At 55.2% G+C, this 18,415-nt stretch overlaps 1 protein-coding gene across 1 annotated transcript; it reads right to left on the bottom strand.

The window, feature by feature from the left end:
• Positions 1 to 453: 453 nt before the first annotated feature.
• On the bottom strand, positions 454 to 18,037 carry Slc9a3r1 (solute carrier family 9, subfamily A (NHE3, cation proton antiporter 3), member 3 regulator 1). The gene is made up of 6 exons (XM_005412251.2): positions 17,335 to 18,037; positions 5,622 to 5,783; positions 4,718 to 4,871; positions 2,632 to 2,672; positions 1,525 to 1,614; positions 454 to 1,297 (listed from the first exon to the last, which is right to left on the bottom strand). Exons 1-6 carry the CDS (start codon positions 17,782 to 17,784, stop codon positions 1,109 to 1,111), a joined length of 1,086 nt encoding a protein of 361 aa, XP_005412308.1. The 5' UTR covers positions 17,785 to 18,037; the 3' UTR covers positions 454 to 1,108.
• Positions 18,038 to 18,415: the final 378 nt, after the last annotated feature.

Here is an 18,415-nt window from a genome sequence, read left to right as displayed (position 1 = left end):
CATAAGTGCCTGCCTGGCAAGCACAAGGTCCTGAGTTCGATTCCCGGTACCAAAAACAAAAACAGACAAACCCAGCTTCATCCTCACCTTCACACTAGTAGCACTCGTGGAATAAGAGGAGCCTCCGAGCCCTCAGCCTGTGGGATCATCACCTCCCACGTTCTCCGTAGCAGTCTTACTACCTGCCCTTACATTGACACAGTAACACCAAGTTAAGCACCCGGGGCTGAGCAGGTCTTACTCCCTACAGGGTTCCTGAGCAGCTACAGAATCCAGGCCTTCTCGTTAAAGTCACCTTGCCTTGTGCAGGGAACCTTTAGATGGTCTTTCCTTCAGCCCTCCTACCCTCAGCCAGAGGCCATTTGGCCACACTTTCACCACTTCCTACTTTCCATCTGGAGGGTGTGCGGCTGAAGGACAAAGCTTCAAAGGAAGACACAGAGGCTCAACAAGTACAGAGGAACGAGCTTGGTTTCTGAAGCGGTTTCTTTACAGTGGCGGTGCCTGGCTCAGGGATGGCAGGGGGCAGCCAAATCCTCCCCATGCTGCCCAGGTCTCCAACAGTGGGACTAGAAACAAAAATGGAAGGCTGAGGCCGCTGCTATGCCTCAGATGTTAATGACCAGGAAAATGAAGGGAACAAAAATCCTTCTGAACTCTGGTACTGTACACTTAAAAAAAGAAAAATCAGTAGAAGATGCCCAAACCATAAGTCTCAGGATGAAGGGCACCCTGCCCACTGTGAGCAGTGGCTGCAGAGATGAGTTTCCTGGTCACTTTTGGACCAGTGCTCACATGTGAGAGTCTGGCTCCAGGATCCTTGCTTGGTGTGGGTCCCAGTGGTGTCCCAGGCTGGGTGGCAAGGGGTCACCTGGTAGGAGAAAGCCCTCAGGGAGAAGGAGGGGGAGAGTCTGCTTTTTGATTGGGAAAGGACAGAAAAGCACCTTAAGGGAAGACCAAAGTATCTAGGAGAATCAGATTTCATCAAGAAGGAGGTGCTGGTGCTGATTGGAACATCGATTGGTGGGCAGTGGGGTTTGGGGTGGCTAGGACGGGCGGGCTGCTGGCTGGGCCCTTCCACAGCCTTGCGCTGCTGGTGGATGGGCACTCAGAGATTGCTGAAGAGTTCATTTTTCTTGTTCCAGTCCATCTGTGGGGCCCGCTTGCTGCTGCGCTTCTGGTGGGCCCTCTCTTTGGCCACGGCCAGGGAGATGTTGAAGTCCAGGATGGGGTCCGAGGAGGAGGTAGACGAGGGCTCTGTGGAGTCCTGTTTCTTGGGGCTGTCTTGGGAACTGGACTATAGAGAGAAACGGGAGGCAGAGAGTTGGGAGTCAGTGCCTGGAAGGCTCTGGTGCTCAGCCTGGACGAGGCGGCTCCCCTGAGGCTGTGCCCGGGGAAGCCAGGTCACAAGAACAGAATGCGCCTCAGCATGTGACCTCAAAGGCAGGCTGGTGTGCCAGGAACCAAGGTGGCCTGGGAATCGGCTTCCCATAACCCATTCCCAACCCCTGCCAGGCTGCCTACCTCCTCGCTGGTATTGCTTGAGGCGGATCTCGCCAGGACTGGCCTGGGGCTCTCAAGGGCTGCCTCGCCCAGGGTTTCACCACTGTTCTCCTGGCACAGAGAAAAGGGGTGTGGGCTGGCAGGGAAGGGGGTAGGAAACTCCTGCTCAGGAAAGCTGGAAGCCCTAGCCTGAGAAGTGCCACTCACGCCTTGATCACCCACCCAAATTCCAGCGTCACATTGCTACATTCCTTAAAGGATCAGAGGGCAGCCTGGTTCCATCCATTACCTAGGTGGGAGGGTAGTCGATGCAAGGTGGGATTAGCTAAACCACTCCACGTTTTCCCTGATGTGGCTTTCATCGAATGGACTTAGAGGCTGGGGACACCAAGGTCCTCTCTGAAAGGTGTGGGGGACACGTATGGTGCTCCCGAAACCTATAGCCCTCTCTTATTTTTAAATCCAAAACAGCCAAGCAGAGCCTTGAAGGAGTAAGATAGATGGAGTGTTCTAGACCCACAAATAGGGTGACAGAAGGTTCATATTGGGCTTGGGGACCCTGGTACAAACCACTGAGTAAAAAGGAGACCCTGCAGACTCCTGCTTCTCGGCTTGACTAAGCGGGCCTGTTTAGGAGTGAAGGCTTTGGCTGGGGCGTCAGCTTGGCGCTCAGCCCCTTCCTGGGTCCCTCCGTGGATCTGGCTGGCACCTGGCCTGCCATCTCTTCCCTAGCCTCACCCCCCTTCCCTTCTGCCAGGGGAGGAGGGGCTTTGTTCTTCCAACCCAGACTGGAAGTAGCAGGGCTGGCAGTGCACAGCCAGACACTAGAGCTCTGTTCTTGGGGGGAAGAATGGCCTCTTCTGTATGGTGGGGAGTTGGAGGTGGGGGCCCATCACCCAGGATGGCGGGCTGTAGAGGGGCCCGGCCAGGCCTCTGCAGTGTGACAGCCTTGGCCCTCAGCAGGGGCAAGGGGTACGTTGTTCTATATCTTGGAGCTCAGAAGGGAGCTGGAACCTGGCCCCGAGGTTTCAGCCTGAGCCAGCGGCTGTCTTAACCACACTACCGCCTGACAGCTCCCTCCCCCCATGGGGTTGGGAGCCAGAGCAGCAGTTAGAGGATGACCCTTACCTTCTGTATCTCCCCGTTGGTGAAGGGCTCAGGCAAGGGACCTAGGGCACGGGGAGAGCAGAGGTGAGGCCAGAAGCTTTGGGAGAGTGTGTCGAGCGCAGCCTGCACAAGGGCCCAGAGATGCTGCTTTTGGTCAGATCATCAGATCTTGCACCCAAGGTCAGTGGTTAAAACTGTATCTGCAACCCACTGTAGGGACGTCTGACATTTTCATAGCCCAGCACACACAAAAGCTTGTGTGTATGGCAAAATTTCACAAAACAGTACTTTACCCTCCTGCAGCGCAGTGTTCTCTGATATTTTCTATGAAGTTTTTAAAAATGTGCTGGTTTCTGTCTAATAAACTGATCTCAGGAGTTACTGGTGGGCTATGAGCTACTTGAAAAACTGTTTTATTTGGAATGACGTTCTAGGCTGGCTGCCGAACTCCCACCTGGGAAGCCTGTTAAAAACAGATTCCTGGGACAGGCCTGGGCCTTCACATTTTTCACATGCGTCCCAGGTGACAGTGATATTATAGCAGTAGTAGGGCCACACCCAAGATTATGGCTGGCAGCTGTCTCCGCTGAGAGAAAACAAGCCCAGCCCCTACTTGCTCTGGAAATGAGGGGACAGGAAGGCCCAAGGGCAGTATCCTGGGTGCCTCCCCAGCAACCAGTGGGAAACCTGGTGGGGGCAGGCAGGGCCAGAGCGAGAGAAGTTGGGCCAAGGTCAGTCCCCTCCCCACATCTACAGTGGAGGACGTTTCACTTCTGGGGCCTAAACCCGGGTGGGTTTCTTCTGAACCTTTAGCTTTTATAATTTATGTGTATCTCTTCTCTTATTCTTGTCCCCAGTCCAGACCCAGCCAGGTACACCTGATTCACCTTTTCCTCCCTTTTGACATCTCTAGCCTCCCCATGGCTGCGGGCAGGGGTCTTGTAGGACATTGGGACACTCACTTTCCCCCTCCCTCTGGGCCTCCGCATGCTGCCAGGCAGAGAGGCAGACAAGGGCATTGGCGGGGGACGGGGTGTGGGGAGGGTGGGGAGTGCGGGGTGTGAGGAAGGGTGGTGGAAGAGGCTGCAGACAATATCTGAGGAGCTGCGCCGAGTCCAAATTTCAGCTGTGTTCCTCATACCTGGTCCCCAAGAGCAAGGCTGGGGCTTCTCTGGGCCTCAGTGTCTTCACCGAGGAAGGGGATTAGTTGAATTACTGGGGTTCTATGAACCTGGAGAAGAGCTAAGGGTACCCCCACCTCCCATGCCCAGAGGTTGCTAAGGATTTCCAGGAGTCATCCCATTTCTAGCAGTTCCCCAGGACCCTGGGTCAGGTCAGAGACAGGACTGCCTCCCTGGGTTTCTCCACCTAGGGATGTGAGTCATGTGGACCCCCCCTCCCACAAATATTGCCCTGACCTCCAGAGAGACCCCACCCACTACAAAGTCCAAAGACATTCCACCCTCAGGATGGCCCAGGGCACCCCACGCCCTGAGCCATCTTTACAGAGAAAAAGTCCGGGCAAGGGAACAGAGGCTGTTTAACCCTTCCCTGTCCTGGTAGAGCAGTCCTGGGGCCCCCTTTTGGCTCTGCGTGGACAGGGAGAGGTGCCAGGCTTGGCAGGGGGAGAGCAGGGGAGGGGGAGGGCAGGGGCCTAGAGACTGAAGCGGTCCCACTGCTCTCCAGTCCCACTGCTCTCCGGAGCTGAGTTTCCAAGACAACCTGACAGAAGGGAGGGGGAGATTCCAGCCCCTGTCACTGGACTCTGATCTGCCCAGTAAAGGCTGGAAGCCACCCCAGAATTAACCCTTCTGTGGCACAGGCATTGCCCTGAGAATGTGCTGCGGGGAGGGGCGCTTGGACTGCTCTTTGGTGTGGTGGCTCAGGCTGGGGATCCTGAAGCTCTGTCCCATCCCTTCTGTCAAATGACCCTCTATCACATGCTACCTTTGAAAACCACGACCCATCCCTGCTTCTTCTCCTCACTCCCCACCAACCCACCCTGAGGAGGAGGAGGCAGAGGCAAAGCCAGGAAGTTGCGTACCCCACAGCTGGAAGTCTGGCTGTGTCCCTGACTTGGGGGTACCCAACTGTACCAGCCACTCACCATCCAGGTGCTCCTGAGATGGGATCACTTTGCACTTCTTGAAGAACTCATCGGTTTCCCTGTCTACCACCAGCAGCTTGGCCTCATCTCCTCCAGCCTTGATGGCGGACACCACATCCCCGTGCTGCTTGCCCTCCATGCAGACCCCGTTCACCTGGGGGGTGGGGTGGGGGAGGGTTAGCAGCACAGGTCGCAGTTGTGTTGGGGGCAGGTGGAAGGACTCGGGCCTCCCTTACCCGCTCAGTTCTGAGCTAGGCCAGTGGTCCTCCCACTTGACAGTCAGCGGGGAGGAAGGACATGTGGGAAAAGCCAAAGAAAATATCCAGACAGAGACTAAACAAACACAGCTGTGAGGGACAGGACGGAGAGGTTTGGGAGGCCAGGGCTGGGTGCTCCTCTGACTTCCTCGCTTTTCTCACGTGTAAAATGAGACGTCTTGAGAGAGCTGATCTCTGGCACTAAGGTTCTCAGACTCTGATTGTGGGACCAGCCTGAGCATTGAGTTCACGTTTCCTCTCTCCTGAGCACAGCCCGAGAGGAGGGAGCAGCTCAATCCCCCTGCCCGGTGCTTGGCTCATGGAGCGCTCAGGCGGCAGGGAAGCTCTGGAGTGGCATCTCCCTCGATGAATGGGTGAATCACGGCTGTAGAGTGCTCGCTCAGGGTAGAAGGTCTCAGAGGAGAGAGTGGAAAAGAAGCTAGCCAGCCTCTCGTCCCTCTACTGCCCACCCTTCTTTCTTGCTTTGTCTCCTGTTCACCTATATACCCAATCACCCACCCAGCACCTAGGGGTTGGTTACGCCCCATGGGCTCAGCAAGTGGAAGGTGGTAGGATGGCTGCCCGACGAGCTAAAGCTCAGGAAGGAAGAGCAGGGAAGGGCCTGGGGAGACGGGCGAGGAGATCACCTCTACAATGCGGTCCTGGGCCCGCAGCCCAGAGGCTTCAGCTGGGGAACCTGGGTCCACCGCTCGGATGAACTGGCCTGGCTTGGACTTGTCGCTGTGCAGGTTGAAGCCATAGCCGTTGGCGCCCTTCTTCATCAAACAGATCCGAGGCCGAAGCTCGAGCTGTGGGAATAAAGGAGAGGCCATTCCACAGTGACCCACGTCCTTCCCTGCCCTCTGCCCGACTCTGCCTTTCCCAGCAAGCGAGGTTTGGAATAACGCAACTATGCTTTGATCCTGCGTGGAATTCTGGCTGGGGGGTGCGGCGCAGATGAGCCGGGTGAACGCCAAGCATTGCAGCAGACTGCCTAGGGCCCTGGGTGCACAGGTCAGTTTGCTCTGATGGTAAAGGAGGGGTGGGACTGGAACAAGGTTAGCTCTCAAGTCCCTTCCCCAAAGACATTTGAAGGGGTTCACAAGTTATTTTCGTCTTATCCTGCCTCATCAGCGACTCACTGTGGCCCTGGGAGAGGAGGGATGGCGGGGCTTCTGTCAGCCTGGCTGGGGATCTGAGGACTCTAGGTCAGGACCCCAGCCCTTTGTACCTGTTCTCCATCCGGGGAGGAAGGGGCAGGTATTTACGGAAAGCCAGTCAGCGTATTTACAGTAAAGCCTTTCCTCACCCAAGCAGCCTCCTTTCTTGTCCCCACCAAGCCAACCTGTGCAGTTCAAAGGGAGCGGGAGGACCCAGAAAATTAGAAATCCCGTGGGTGGCACAGTGAGGATAAAGATGGTGACAGCACCCAGGGACCCTGTCACTGTGAAAAGCAAGGCTGGGCCGAAGGAAGTACAGTGTGCTTGAGTCCTGCGAAGAGCGCCCTGTTAATAAGGCACCCTAGATTTCTGACACCCAGACTGCACGCGTTTTCCACCATCTTCTCTCCAACTTAATTAAGGAAGCTCAATTTCAAAGCCATGGACCCAGGACCCTAGGTCCCTTCCTCCTCCCCTCCCCCTAGGCCTGGGGCAGGACACTGGCTGCCGTCCATCCTGGTGGCCCTGAGCTATCACCTTGACCATCAGGCAATGAGCTCCCCCGCTTACTAGCTGTGTGACCTGGGGCATGTCATTTCCTTCTCCAGGCCTCAGGGTCCTCATTTACAGGCCATTCTCAGTGTCATTTACCTCTCAGAGTTGCTGTGAGGCCCAAGGAGATAATTACCTACGTGAGAACCCTCTCTAACTGTGAGGCCCTGTGCCTACCTGGACTTTATCTTTGTCCTTAATACTGCTGAACAGTCATGTGAAGCTGAGCGGCGGACTGGGTGGGGGAGGGTGATGTGCTCGGTGGATCTGAAACCCAAATCCCCAGCTGGGAGTGGAGCAGGTAAGGGAGGGGTGGGAAGGGGTGAAGGGGAAGCTTAAGGGCCTCCTGCCCCAACTTGCCAGCCCCAGGAGACAGCTGCCATAGGCAGAGATATGATCCCACCCCTTCCCTCTTGGGCTAGGGGCCGGAGGAGATTTTCTCTCTCCTTAAACACTTAGGCGGGTCTTTTGTATTGTTTCAAGACAGTGTTAATAAGCTGCAGAGGAAGAAAGGGTGGCAGCTGGGACTTGCCTTAGCAGCCACTTACCCAAATCTGGGCTAGGGGCTCCTCAAACAACAGTGGAGACAACGAAGTGCCTGGCAGAAAGTGGGCACCCCGAGAGGTACCAGTTCTCCTTGGCCACCCTGTTCCTCACCCTTCCCACAGCCCTGCTGTTGAGATCTTGTTCTGGGAGGGAGTCAGGCTCTCCTCCCCTCCAGCTAATCCAGCAAGGGAGCTGCCAGCCGGCCCTCCCCCAGGCTGCCTAGGTGAGCGGGAACAGGTCTGACCAGTTGACACCAACAGCACTGGCTCAGCTTTCTGCCTCGGCCGTACTGAGCTGCATAATCCGTAATCTGGTCCTTCACCCTGAGAAAGGGGGAGGGGGCACCTCCAAAGCTCTGTCCCTCCCCACCTCCCCCTACAGTCCCCTCACTCCTAAGTCTTCCCACAGCCACATGGCTGAGGCCTGTCAGTTGTTTCTGAGATGGGGAAACTGAGGCTCGGAGAAATCAAGCCCACCTCCTGACATTACATAGCCAGAGCTGCAACCCCTCTGATTTGGGACCTATGCTCCTTACACCGTACACTGGGTTGATCTTTAAGGACCCAACTTAAAAATGGGGCAACCCATTTGGAGCTGAGGCCCCAGCAGGAGTCGCAGTGAAGGGCAGCCGGCACTGGTTGCCGCCCCTACAGGGAGGTGATGAAACCACAGCCTTCCTTCCGGGTGCTCAAGGCCTCTTGCAGCTGGAGCTACGGCTTGGCTTGCGCAGAGGGATAAGGTTGGCCTGGGTGACGGGGCAGTAAGCATGCCTGGGCCGGAACTGTGGCTGAAAACAAGCCAGGGGACAGGGAGCTCTGGAGTGCCCTGACTGGCAGGGCCGGGCTCACTGGCCCTGTAATACCCTCCACCTTCCTGTCCAGGTCTCTGTGCCACAGGTTTTCCTGTCTGTGCCCCAGCAAGTCACACCAGTACCCTTTGCCTAGTGACAAGTGTCATCAAAGCTCTAGGGCTGCCTAAACCTTGTTCCCTTCTGCCAACATGGATGAGGGATACGAGGGCCACCTCGCCCGAGGGCCTCAGGCTCCTACTTTCCCCCTGTACTGGGACCTGCTCTACTGCCTCCAGGTTGACTGTGTGGAAGATTTGGGGCCTGACGTTGGCAGAGCAGGAGGACGGGAAGCCCCAGGTAGCCCCCAACCTCATATGCAGCTATTACACAACAGAGCCTTAGCTAGTCCCCTCTTCCCAAGTCTCTGGAGACCCCTGCCTTCAGAAGGGGTGATGGGGTGGCTTCCCACACTTCCAGGGAGACCAGCCTGTACCACCCCCCAACTAGCCACCCAGGTATACCACGAGATGTCACTGCAGCTGCTGAGTCAGCCCATCAGGCGGCCCATCCCAGCCTGGGTGGAGACAGGAGTGTGTGGCGGAGCTGACCCTGGGGATGTGCGGGGCCTGGCTCAAGGTTCCTAGGTCTGGCACTGAGATGTGAGATGGGAAAGAGCGAAACACCTGGTGCAGCTGGGCCGTTGCTGCTGGGTTCTGCTCCTGGGGGAAGGGGGTGAATAGCGGCAAAGTCCAAGCCTTCTCAGGTCTGGTGTGGCCCCCAGGAGCTAAGAAGGGGACTTGTGCCCTGGTGCCAGATGGAGGGGTACAGAGCATTGCAGGTAATGGGGAGACTTCAAGGGGAACACAGCCCCAGCATCTGTGCAGAGCTTCCTAAGGAGATCCAGAAAGGCTAGAAGAAACCAGGATCTGCTCAGAGCTCCAGGCAAGAGAAGCCGCATGAGGCAGGGGTGGCTAAGGGCGGTGAGGCAGGGCCTGAGACTCACTTTCACTTCTAGAACAGACCCTGCCAGAAGAGCTATCTGCGGACCCTTCTCATGGCGGCCTTCCCCCACCCTCAGGTTCTCAGGCTGCCCCTTCATCCCTCCTCTCCTCTACCTTGAGTGGCTGCCCCATCATCTCCACCCACACAGCCCAGGGAGCGGACAGCGGGCACGGAATTTAATAGGCGTCACCAGCAGCCACCTGGAAAGCTGGGGAAAGCCGATACTTTCCCCAGTGTGGTCTCCGGGGAGCAGGCCGGGAGCAGGCCGCTCCCTGCTCCTCCTTGGGGGAGGGCTGCGGGCAGCTGGGGACCAACGCCCCACTGGGTCCAACCTCTCCCTGGCTGATGCCATGGCGATGGGACAGACAGAAACAACCAGGCAGCTTCCACTGGCATTGGCCTGTGTCACTTCCCAAAAGCCAGGCAGCTCTGGGCCCGAGGCGGTGGGCTAGGGGAGCAGGAGGACCTCCAGGGTGGGTGGGGAACAAGAGGAGGGACCTCCGCCTCCCACGACTGCCCTTCCCCCAGTGCAGCCCAGGCCTGAGCTCTTATTTATGGAAATAAGGCTGGTGCCCACACAGGAAAAGCAGCCCAGTGACAAGAGGGGCTGGGGAGAAAGTGGGGGTCCTAGACGAAGGAGGTAAGTTTGGAGAAACTATGGCTGTTTTGGGAGGCAGCTTAAGTTTGTTACACAGTCTCTGGGGACACGGGCTCGGGTCTGGTACTGCCCTTAAAGGAAAGCTAGCCGGCCTTGCTTTGGGGGTGCTGTGTGATGGGCAGCACAGGACATTATCCTTGAGGCAGACTAGGAAGGTGCTTAAGCACTGGGCCAATGTCCAGAGCAGGAGGCTAAAAGTGTCCTCACCCCAGGTGAGACACAGCGGCCTGGGCTACTACCACGCCCTTATATCACTTCATGTTCCCTGTAAGACACCCTCCCCTTACTTCTGTACAGGCCAAGGAATGTGGGACACCTCTGTTTGCAAAAAAAATGATGCTACCCCTAGTCCTTGAGCTTGTACTTCCTGTTTCCCAGGGGGAAGGCCTTTTCCTAGAGTCAGGCAGGGGGAACCAGGAAGGTGACATAAGCTAAAGGACAGGAACCCTGAGCCAGGTCCTGTCTCTGGCTAGTGGTGTCTTTTCCTAGTGCCAGCCAGAGGCGGTGAAGGAGAATTTGGCTCAAGTCTTCCCAGGGCTGGACAAGCTTGGGATGGAGCAGGCTGGTACCTGGGCTGCTGCCCGGCTGGATACCATCCAGAGCTGGCCGTCCCATGCCTTCCTGCCTGGCCTGCAGACACTCTACCATCATCCCTCAATAAGGACCTTCAGAAAGCTTGTAAAATCAGGCTCAACAATGAAGCATTTACTGAACAGTTATTATGTGCCGGGCCCTGCCCCAGAGGCTGTATGTTTCTTATAAAACCCAATTATAACTTTGCAAGGGAAGTATTATTGGCTGTGTTTTGCAGATGAGAAAACTCAGGTTCAAAGAGATGGGATAAACTGGTCAAGTATGCACAGGTGAAAGGAGGTAGGATTTGAACTTAGATCCCAAACAGCACCATGCAGTAGAAATATGTCAGCCATGTACGAAATTTCAAAAATTTCTAGTAGCTATGTCAAAAAGAGGGGTGGTTAGAAGTATAGCTCAGTGGTAAAGCACAAGGCCCTGGGTTCAATCCTCAGCACCAAAAATAAATTTATTATCTTATTTAACACAACGTATCCAAAATGTTACGTTTCCACATGTAATCTATTTTAAAAAATGGAGATATTTTAACCTTTTTTTTTTATTGGTACAGGATACCTTAATCTGAAATACTGAAATCTAAAATGCTCCAAAATCTGAAAGTTTTGGGGCACAGATATGATAGCATGAACAGAAAATTATATACTATGAAACTGTTTCCTATCTTAAATTATTATTATTATTTGCCTTTTTGAGATGGGGTTTCACTATGTAGTTCAGGCTGGCCTTGAACTCCTTTTGTAGCCCAGAGCCTCGAACTCACAGTGATCCTTCTGCCTCAGCCTCCTGAGTGCTGGGATTATAGGCATGTGCCACCGTGCCCAGTTCTTATATTAAATTATTAAAACATTGTATGGAACTGATTTTAAAGTATATGGATATGGTTAGACTTGCATTCCATCCCTAAGACAGATCATGATATATATGCAAATGTTCCAAAATACAAAACATGAAATTCAAGTTGGGTGTGGTGGTGTGGGTCTGTAATCCCAGAACTCTGGGAGGCTGAGGCAGGAGGATCACAAGTTCAAACCCAGCCTGGGTAATTTAGACAAAATTAAAACAAACAAAAAATCCCCATAAAACTGATATCCATTTAGCTCAGCGGCACAGCGCCTGCCTGGCAAGTGCAAGGTCGTGAGTTCGATTCCTGGTACTGGGAAGAAAAAAAAAAACCCAAAACAAAACAAAACAAAACAAAAAAAACTGATATCTAAGCCAGGCATGGTGGCGCATGGCCTGTAATCCCAGCACTTGGGAGGCTGAGACAGGAGGATTGTGGTGAGTTCCAGACCAGCATAGGCTACAAAGTGAGCTCAACGCCAGCCTGAACTGCATAGTGGGAGACCCTGTCTCAAAAAGACAAAAACAAACAAACAAACAAAACCTGATGTCTAAAACACCTTCTGGTCCTGAGCATTTTGGGTGAGACTCAGTGAGTACCAAACTTTCAGAATGGGTGCCAGAGAGCTTAAATGACCAGTGGCAGCCACACTGGACAGCACCCATCTATCAGCCTCAGTTTTAACTACTGTGCTGTCTGAGTCGGCCCCAAACACACTCTCGGAAACCCTCACACTTTGCTCTGGCCACTGGGTCCCTTGATTTGATAGCAAGCAGAGAAGGCCGAGCCTCTGTGACTAAGTTAGAGCTCCAGCCTCAACTGCTGCGTGGTGAGTGGGACTTGCACCTGGCGAATGTTCGCTGCATGTTACCATGCTGCTCCGAGGTGAACTGACCTTCGGCAATAGACAGCTCGTGTCCTTTTTCCAGGACTCAGGAACCTAAACATCACCTAGGCATCGGTGGCCATGGCAAATCGTTCTACCCCAGAGGAAGGTTCAGGCAGCCATGAAGCCCAGCCTCTAGGGGGCTCTTGTTGCTGCAAGTGAGTCCAAGAGGCAACCAGCAAGGGCAGAGACTTGGTTCCCAAGCTCCAGGGAGAGCCCATGAGAAGGATGGGGACAGGAGCTTGCCCCTTCTGGGAGAAGGTTCTCATCAGGGTTGAGGGACTGCTGGGGACAGAACATCTAGATTCCCTGGCCTCTTGTGTTTGCTTTGGCAGCACATATACTAGAATCCCAGGCCCCAACTGGGGACCATCTACCTGGATCCCTACTGGAAACTGGTTCAAGCAGCCTGCCTGAATTTCATTTTTATTTTCCCCCACTGCTGGGGACTGAACCCACGGGGCTTGTGCATGCGAGGCAAGTGCTCTACCTCTGAGCTACCATCCTGTACCCCCAGCAGCCTGAATGTATGCTCCTGTCATGGTCCTGGTGTGCCTCAGAATATAACCGATAGAGAGCTGGGCATGGTGGTGCAAGCCTGTAATCCCAGCACTTGGGAGGCTGAGGCAGGAGGAGCATAGTGAGTTTAAGGCCAGCAGAATTCTTGTCTCTCAGGGCAAGGAACCAAGATCCTTGGCTTTGCTGGAGGGTCCCCTAGCTGAGAATCCTGGTGCTGGCCACCTAACCTGACTTAGCCTCAGTTTCCACAGGTAGAGAATGGGACTAATTCTTGGGGTGGGGATGGGTCATGTGCATAAATGACATGAGGCATGTTTGGTACTTAGTACATTACCAGACTCCGATAACACCTGTCAAGTAACAAACACTTACTAGTGACTTACAAAATGGAGAAAATGCTACCTAATTTGCAGGGCTGCTATGGGGGAAATCAAGGTCACACACATCCCTATCTTTATGGCACAGGCTGGCAAGCAGCAGGCACAAAGTGTCCTTCCCAGGTAGGGCCTCTCTACCTTAGAAAGGCAGAGCAGGGAAATACCTGTTAATGTGGTCTAGAGTTCTGGTTTCTCCGGGTAAAGAGTTGCAAGCAGTGATACAACTTGGGCTGCGTCCCCTGTCCCTTTAATCCCTAAGCACTAACTCCCCACTTTCTGATGGATGGCGTGGGGTGGGAAACGTGGGGAAGGACCCTTATCTACCTGGAACTCCCTGAGAAGGAAGTTGCTTACTTTCTGCCTCCGAGAGAATCATTTTCAGACTGGATGATTTAACTTAATAGGAGCCTGAAGGTAAGAACCAGGAGCTCTGCTGCTTTATCAGCAGGCTTGTGATTTAGGAAGCTGAACGACGCACAAATGAAAGCCTGCCCATTTCAGATCCAAGCACCCAGCAGCTCAAACCCTGCTCTGACATAACAAAGTGGCAACCAGCTTGTTTGGGAAAGAAGGAGGCAGCCTGCCAACTAATTGTGCCCACCCACCTCCCTACCTGAGGTGCCTGCACTCTCTCTACCTCTGGGATCAAGTTCAGGGTCAAGGCTGGCGAACCTGCCTCAAGCTGGGAACTTTCACATTCCTATCATCTCAGGTAATCTTCCCAGCAACCCCGAGGGGGTAGATGCTGGTGCTCCGATTTTACAGAGGTGGAGGCTGAGGCTTGTAGGGAACAATGAACTCTGGGTTCAGAGGCAGCAATCAGCACATTTGGGATTCAAACACTGACCTGGCCAACCCCCAAACCTAGACCCCACTTCCTAGTTTTGAAATGGAAGCTCCTAGCAGGCAGGAAAGTATACGTAGGTTCTATCTGGCATTCCAATCCTGGGTGTGCTGGAAGCACAAACAAGCTCAGGTGTGCTGGACTGAGATGAACCAGGACAAAGGCCCCTTATAGCTGTTATGTGTTCATTCATTCATTAAAAAATATTTACTGAGAACCTCCCTACCTTGGACCTGGCACAGCAGCACTGGGGCTATTCGCACAAATAACCCTCAGTTGTTGCCCTCGGGGTTACCACAATAGTACAGGAGGTCACCAAGAGATGACTGAAATACTGCCTTGCTCAAAGCAACCAAAGCCGGGCGTGGTGGCTCACGCCTGTAATCCCAGCACTTGGGAGACTGAGGCAAGAGGATCGTTTGCAAGTTCGAGACCAGCTTGGGCTACAAAGTGAGCTCAAGGCCAGCCTGAACTGCATAGTGAGACCCTGTCTCAAAAAGACAAAAACAAAAACCAAAAAACAAACAAAACAAAATCAAAGCAACCAGAGATACAAGGACAAAAAGCAGGAGGGGATCAAGGAAAGGCTCTACGGAGCTGAGTGGTCTTGGAGAGTATGCCCGGTGCAGAGGTAGACAGAGGATTCCCGGACTTAAGAATATCAGCGTGTGACGGCTGAGAGGCTAAAAGGCAACTCGGACCTTTGGTGTGGTTTAGGGGGTCAGCCAGAGCTGCCAGGTGGGGAAGGGCATGGAACAGCAGGTAACTATTAAACAGTGACTACTGAGCACTGGGCCTGTAACCCTGACAACGCTGTGAGGTCACTGCCCTCAGCCTCAACTTACACAAGAGAAAATGGAAGCACAGGGAGGTGAAATAACTTGGCCAAGGCAGCTCGGCCAGTGCAGCTCAGCTGGTTCAGACCTGCCCAGCCCTCGCTTTGGTCCCAAGCTCAAGGGTTTGAGCCTCCTCCTATAGTGATAGGGGTTGGGAGGAGGGCTTTAAGCAGGGAAGCAGCACAGCAAGTTGTTTCTGCTTCTCCCTGTCCTCAGGTGGTGGGAAAAACCTCTGGGGAGGGTTGAAGCCCACCTTTGCCTCCTTGGGCCTAGACAGGCCAGCAGGACTGGCCAGTGCTCCAGGGACCTCTTATACTCTTCCTGTGTCATTCCTGACCTGGGCTGGTCCCCCAGCAAGATGTCACCCAGCTAAGCAATCTCTGCCTGGCACCTTCCACACCTACCTTCTTCACTTATGAGCACTGATGAAGATGCAGGAACAGCCCCACGCTACAAACAAATTCTGGCTGAAACTAATTAGTCAGTCTCAATTAGATGCCTTAGGTAGGAAAGGAATGCACTTTATTTCATTTATTTATTTTGAGACTGGGTCTCGCTGTATAGTTTAGGCTGGCCTTGAACTAACTATGTAACCCAGGCTGGCCTTGAATTTGTGGTGATCCTCCTGCCTCAGCCTCTTGAGTGCTGGGATTACAGGCATGCATCACCTGCAAGCAGTGACTGGAACGCATTTAGAAAAAAGGAACACAATGTTTATGGACATTTTCTGCAGTACCAGGGTGGGTTACCTGCAAGCTCAGTGTATCAGAACATGCTGATGTTCTACTAGAGGCTTAGCATTGCTGATCAGCTATGAACAAAGCGGAAGGAGTTGTTTGAACAGACCTGGGATCCAAACGCCTAGCATAAATGTGCCCAATTTAGCATCTAGGAGGGGTACCAGTACTTCCCTTATTTCTTTTTATTTTATTTTATTTTTTGGTTTTTCTCTGGTACCGGGAACCGAACTCACGACCTTGCGCTTGCCAGGCAGGCGCTTTTTGCCGCTGAGCTAAATCCCCAGCCCCCCTTCCCTTATTTCTGAAATTCTAGAAAAGTCCCCATTTTATGGATGAGATCAAATCTCAAAGAATGCCTGACTTGTGTGGTGATGGTGTTCCTGTCTCCTGGCCTAACGAATACACACAAACACCTGTGCTGCCCCACCATCTGGGGGAACCTGACTCTGGGCTTCCCTAGAGCAGGAGACCCAAGCCCACTGCCTTTTTGGATGGCATGGTGAGGCGTGTGTGCTGCCATCTCTACATGAACCTCCCCCAGGCCCTCTGGCACCCAGCAGCAGACCCAAAAGGGCAAAGGGAGGAGCTGAACATGACTGTAACTTGGTGGTGGTGATGGGGACATTGTGCGGGTGCCAAAGTCTAAAGGAGGAAAAAAAAGAGAGAATGACAAATCGATGGACTCGGCTCAAAGTTCAAACTGGGTTAATGCCTGGGAAGAGGTCATAGGTTCCAAATCCCCAGTGTCAACTCCCTGCCAGGGGTGCTCCAACTTCTCTCCCACTCCCTGCCAATGCCAAGTTGGCAGTGCAAGGAGGTGGGAGCGTAGTGACTCTGGCACTGCCAGCACCTGGCTCTGGCTGGACAGGGATCCTGGTGACCTCACTTTCATCAAACCAGTTGGTCCTCGGTCTCCACTTCTACCTTTTCTCTATCCAGGGAGGGCCCTCCCCACCCCACAGACCGATGGCCACAAGCTGCCCATCAGGTGGAGAAATGGTGCGCGTTTCAGAGGCCTCGCTCCCACACTCTGCATCCAGGCCTCCCCTGCTCTCTGGGGACAGGAGGCTCAGCACAACAGCTCCTGTTTTGCCAGCTGCCCCTCCTGCAGCTGATCCAAACTGGGATTGTTTGGAGCAAAGCTCAACGCCGGCAAAGGCACCCAGCCCGCTTGGTGTCCCGGCACTGGAGTAAGCAACATCGCTAGGGCAAGACCACCTGCCCACGGTGGGCTCTGCTGGCCGCTGCCTGGCCATGTGCCTGCTCCCTCCCCCAGCGTTCCTCCTCCTCCTCCCTGATACAAACTAGTGCTTACTCCTCACATTCCTGAGAATCATAAATCCTCCTGGGTGGCACAGCCACCACCCCCAAGACGCCTCGGCTTCTCTTCCCAGCACCCCACCCCCACACGTCGCTCAGAGAGGCTGGGGCTTCCTCTCTTTAGAAGTCACAGTGCATTTCAGGAGGCTGAAGTCCAGCCCGGGTGAAGTTAATGATACACACACCAGGAGGCTGACGGAGATGTGGGCGAACCTCCCTCCCAGGGACCGAGCCATCCTCAGTCCGGGGGCTCCCCACAGAAGATGGGGAGTTATTCTTCCAGCTTTCTCAAGTCGGGACGCAGTCGCCTTCGCCCCAATTTCAGTTACCACACACAGGGACGGTGGAGGAAGCTGACCCTCGGGCGGAGAGGTCTTCCTCCCTGCCTAGCTCCGAGCTGTTGGGACCCCGGAGATCCTCCGCCCCCACAGAAGCGAGTTTGTAGGGGGGGGTCGGAGGGACTTATGCCGAGGGCAAGGGGGCCAGGCTTCCTCGCGCTGCCTTCCTAAAGGTCAAGAGACAAGGCTGGGTAGGGGGATGGGGTCCCGGAAAGCAGCCTCAAGCCTGTCCAGGAACCGTCAGGGTGCCGAGTCGCAGGCGGAAGCAGGCTCCCTCTCCGGTGAGGTTCGAGTCTCAGAAAGGGCATCTGGGGCGCGGGGGTCCCTCCACGATCCCCCCGCCCGGTCCCCACTTACCCGCTCCGGGGGGCTCTTCTCGGCCTCGCGCGGCTCATTTTCGTTTCCGTCCGTCTGAGCCTCGTTGGCGGCCGGCGGCTCGGCCTGCCCGGGCTGCCCGGGCTCTTCCTGGGCGCGCAGCAGCTCCTCCCCGACCTGGACGCCGAGCTTCTTCAGCTGCTCGTCGGTCTCGGGGTCCACCACCAGCAGGCGCACGGCGTTGGGCGAGGCGCGGATGCGGCTCACCACCTGCTGGTGCGTCTCCTTCTCCACGTTCTCGCCGTTCACCCCCACCAGCCGGTCGCCGGCCAGCAGCCCCGCCTTCTCGGCCGGAGAGCCGGGCTCCACCAGCCGGATGAACTGGCCCACTTTCCCCTTCTCCCCGTGCAGGTGGAAGCCGTAGCCGTTCGGACCCTTCTCCAGGCAGCAGAGCCGGGGCAGGGGCGCCCCGGCCGCCGCGTCCGCGCTCATCTCGCCCTGAGACTGCTCAGCGGCGCGAAGCGGGGTCCCGTCGAGGGTCCGGGACACAACGGCCCAGCCTTTCTCCCCGCCCTACGAACCGGGGGGCGGGAGCGAACGTTGCAGGAATCCCTGCACCGGCAGAAAGCGCAGGTGTCCCAGGAACGTCGGCCGCGAACCGCGAAGACCGGACGCAGGAACGCGGACCAACTCCTGTCCCGCGCGGCCACTGCGCGTTCCAGAACCCCGCCGGCCTCAAATGCCGGGGGCGGGACCTCGTCGAGGGTGTGGACCATCACAGCCCAATCAGAGGGCACAGACGGGGGCGTTCGGGCCGGGTGAATGGCGAGAGCCAATGGAAAGGCTCGGGGGCGGAGCCTATGCTAGGCTTGGCGCCCCGCGGCGGACGAAGAAAGAGGGCTCAGGAAGTGGAAGTGTTTGTTACCAAGTGCAGGAGTTGAGCCGGGCGGGGCGGGGCCAGAGCGAGTTCCAGGTATTGGGCGGGGAGCACAGGCCGCAGTCTAGTTTATGCGCTGTTGCCGGGGTGCGGGGGTGGTTGAGCAGAGCCAGACCCTGGCAGAAGACCCTCGCGTCTTAACAGCCTTTAGCCAAAGCCTGGTGCACAGCTCCGTTTGAGGATAGC

The sequence above is a fragment of the Chinchilla lanigera genome, unplaced genomic scaffold (genome assembly GCF_000276665.1).
Source record: "Chinchilla lanigera isolate Chin_1 unplaced genomic scaffold, ChiLan1.0 scaffold00152, whole genome shotgun sequence".
Lineage (NCBI taxonomy): Eukaryota > Metazoa > Chordata > Mammalia > Rodentia > Chinchillidae > Chinchilla > Chinchilla lanigera.
Note: the sequence above shows the minus strand (reverse complement) of the source record. Positions and strands in the feature narration are given on the sequence as shown.

Coding starts and splice junctions, on each gene's coding strand:
- Slc9a3r1 (XM_005412251.2), bottom strand. CDS start 17,784: ATGAGCGCGGACGCGGCGGCCGGGGCGCCCCTGCCCCGGCTCTGCTGC. Junction 2,673..4,717: donor ATCTCAGGAGCACCTGGATG/GTGAGTGGCTGG, acceptor CCCGTGCCCTAG/GTCCCTTGCCTGAGCCCTTC. Junction 1,298..1,524: donor CAAGCAATACCAGCGAGGAG/GTAGGCAGCCTG, acceptor TTCTCTCTATAG/TCCAGTTCCCAAGACAGCCC.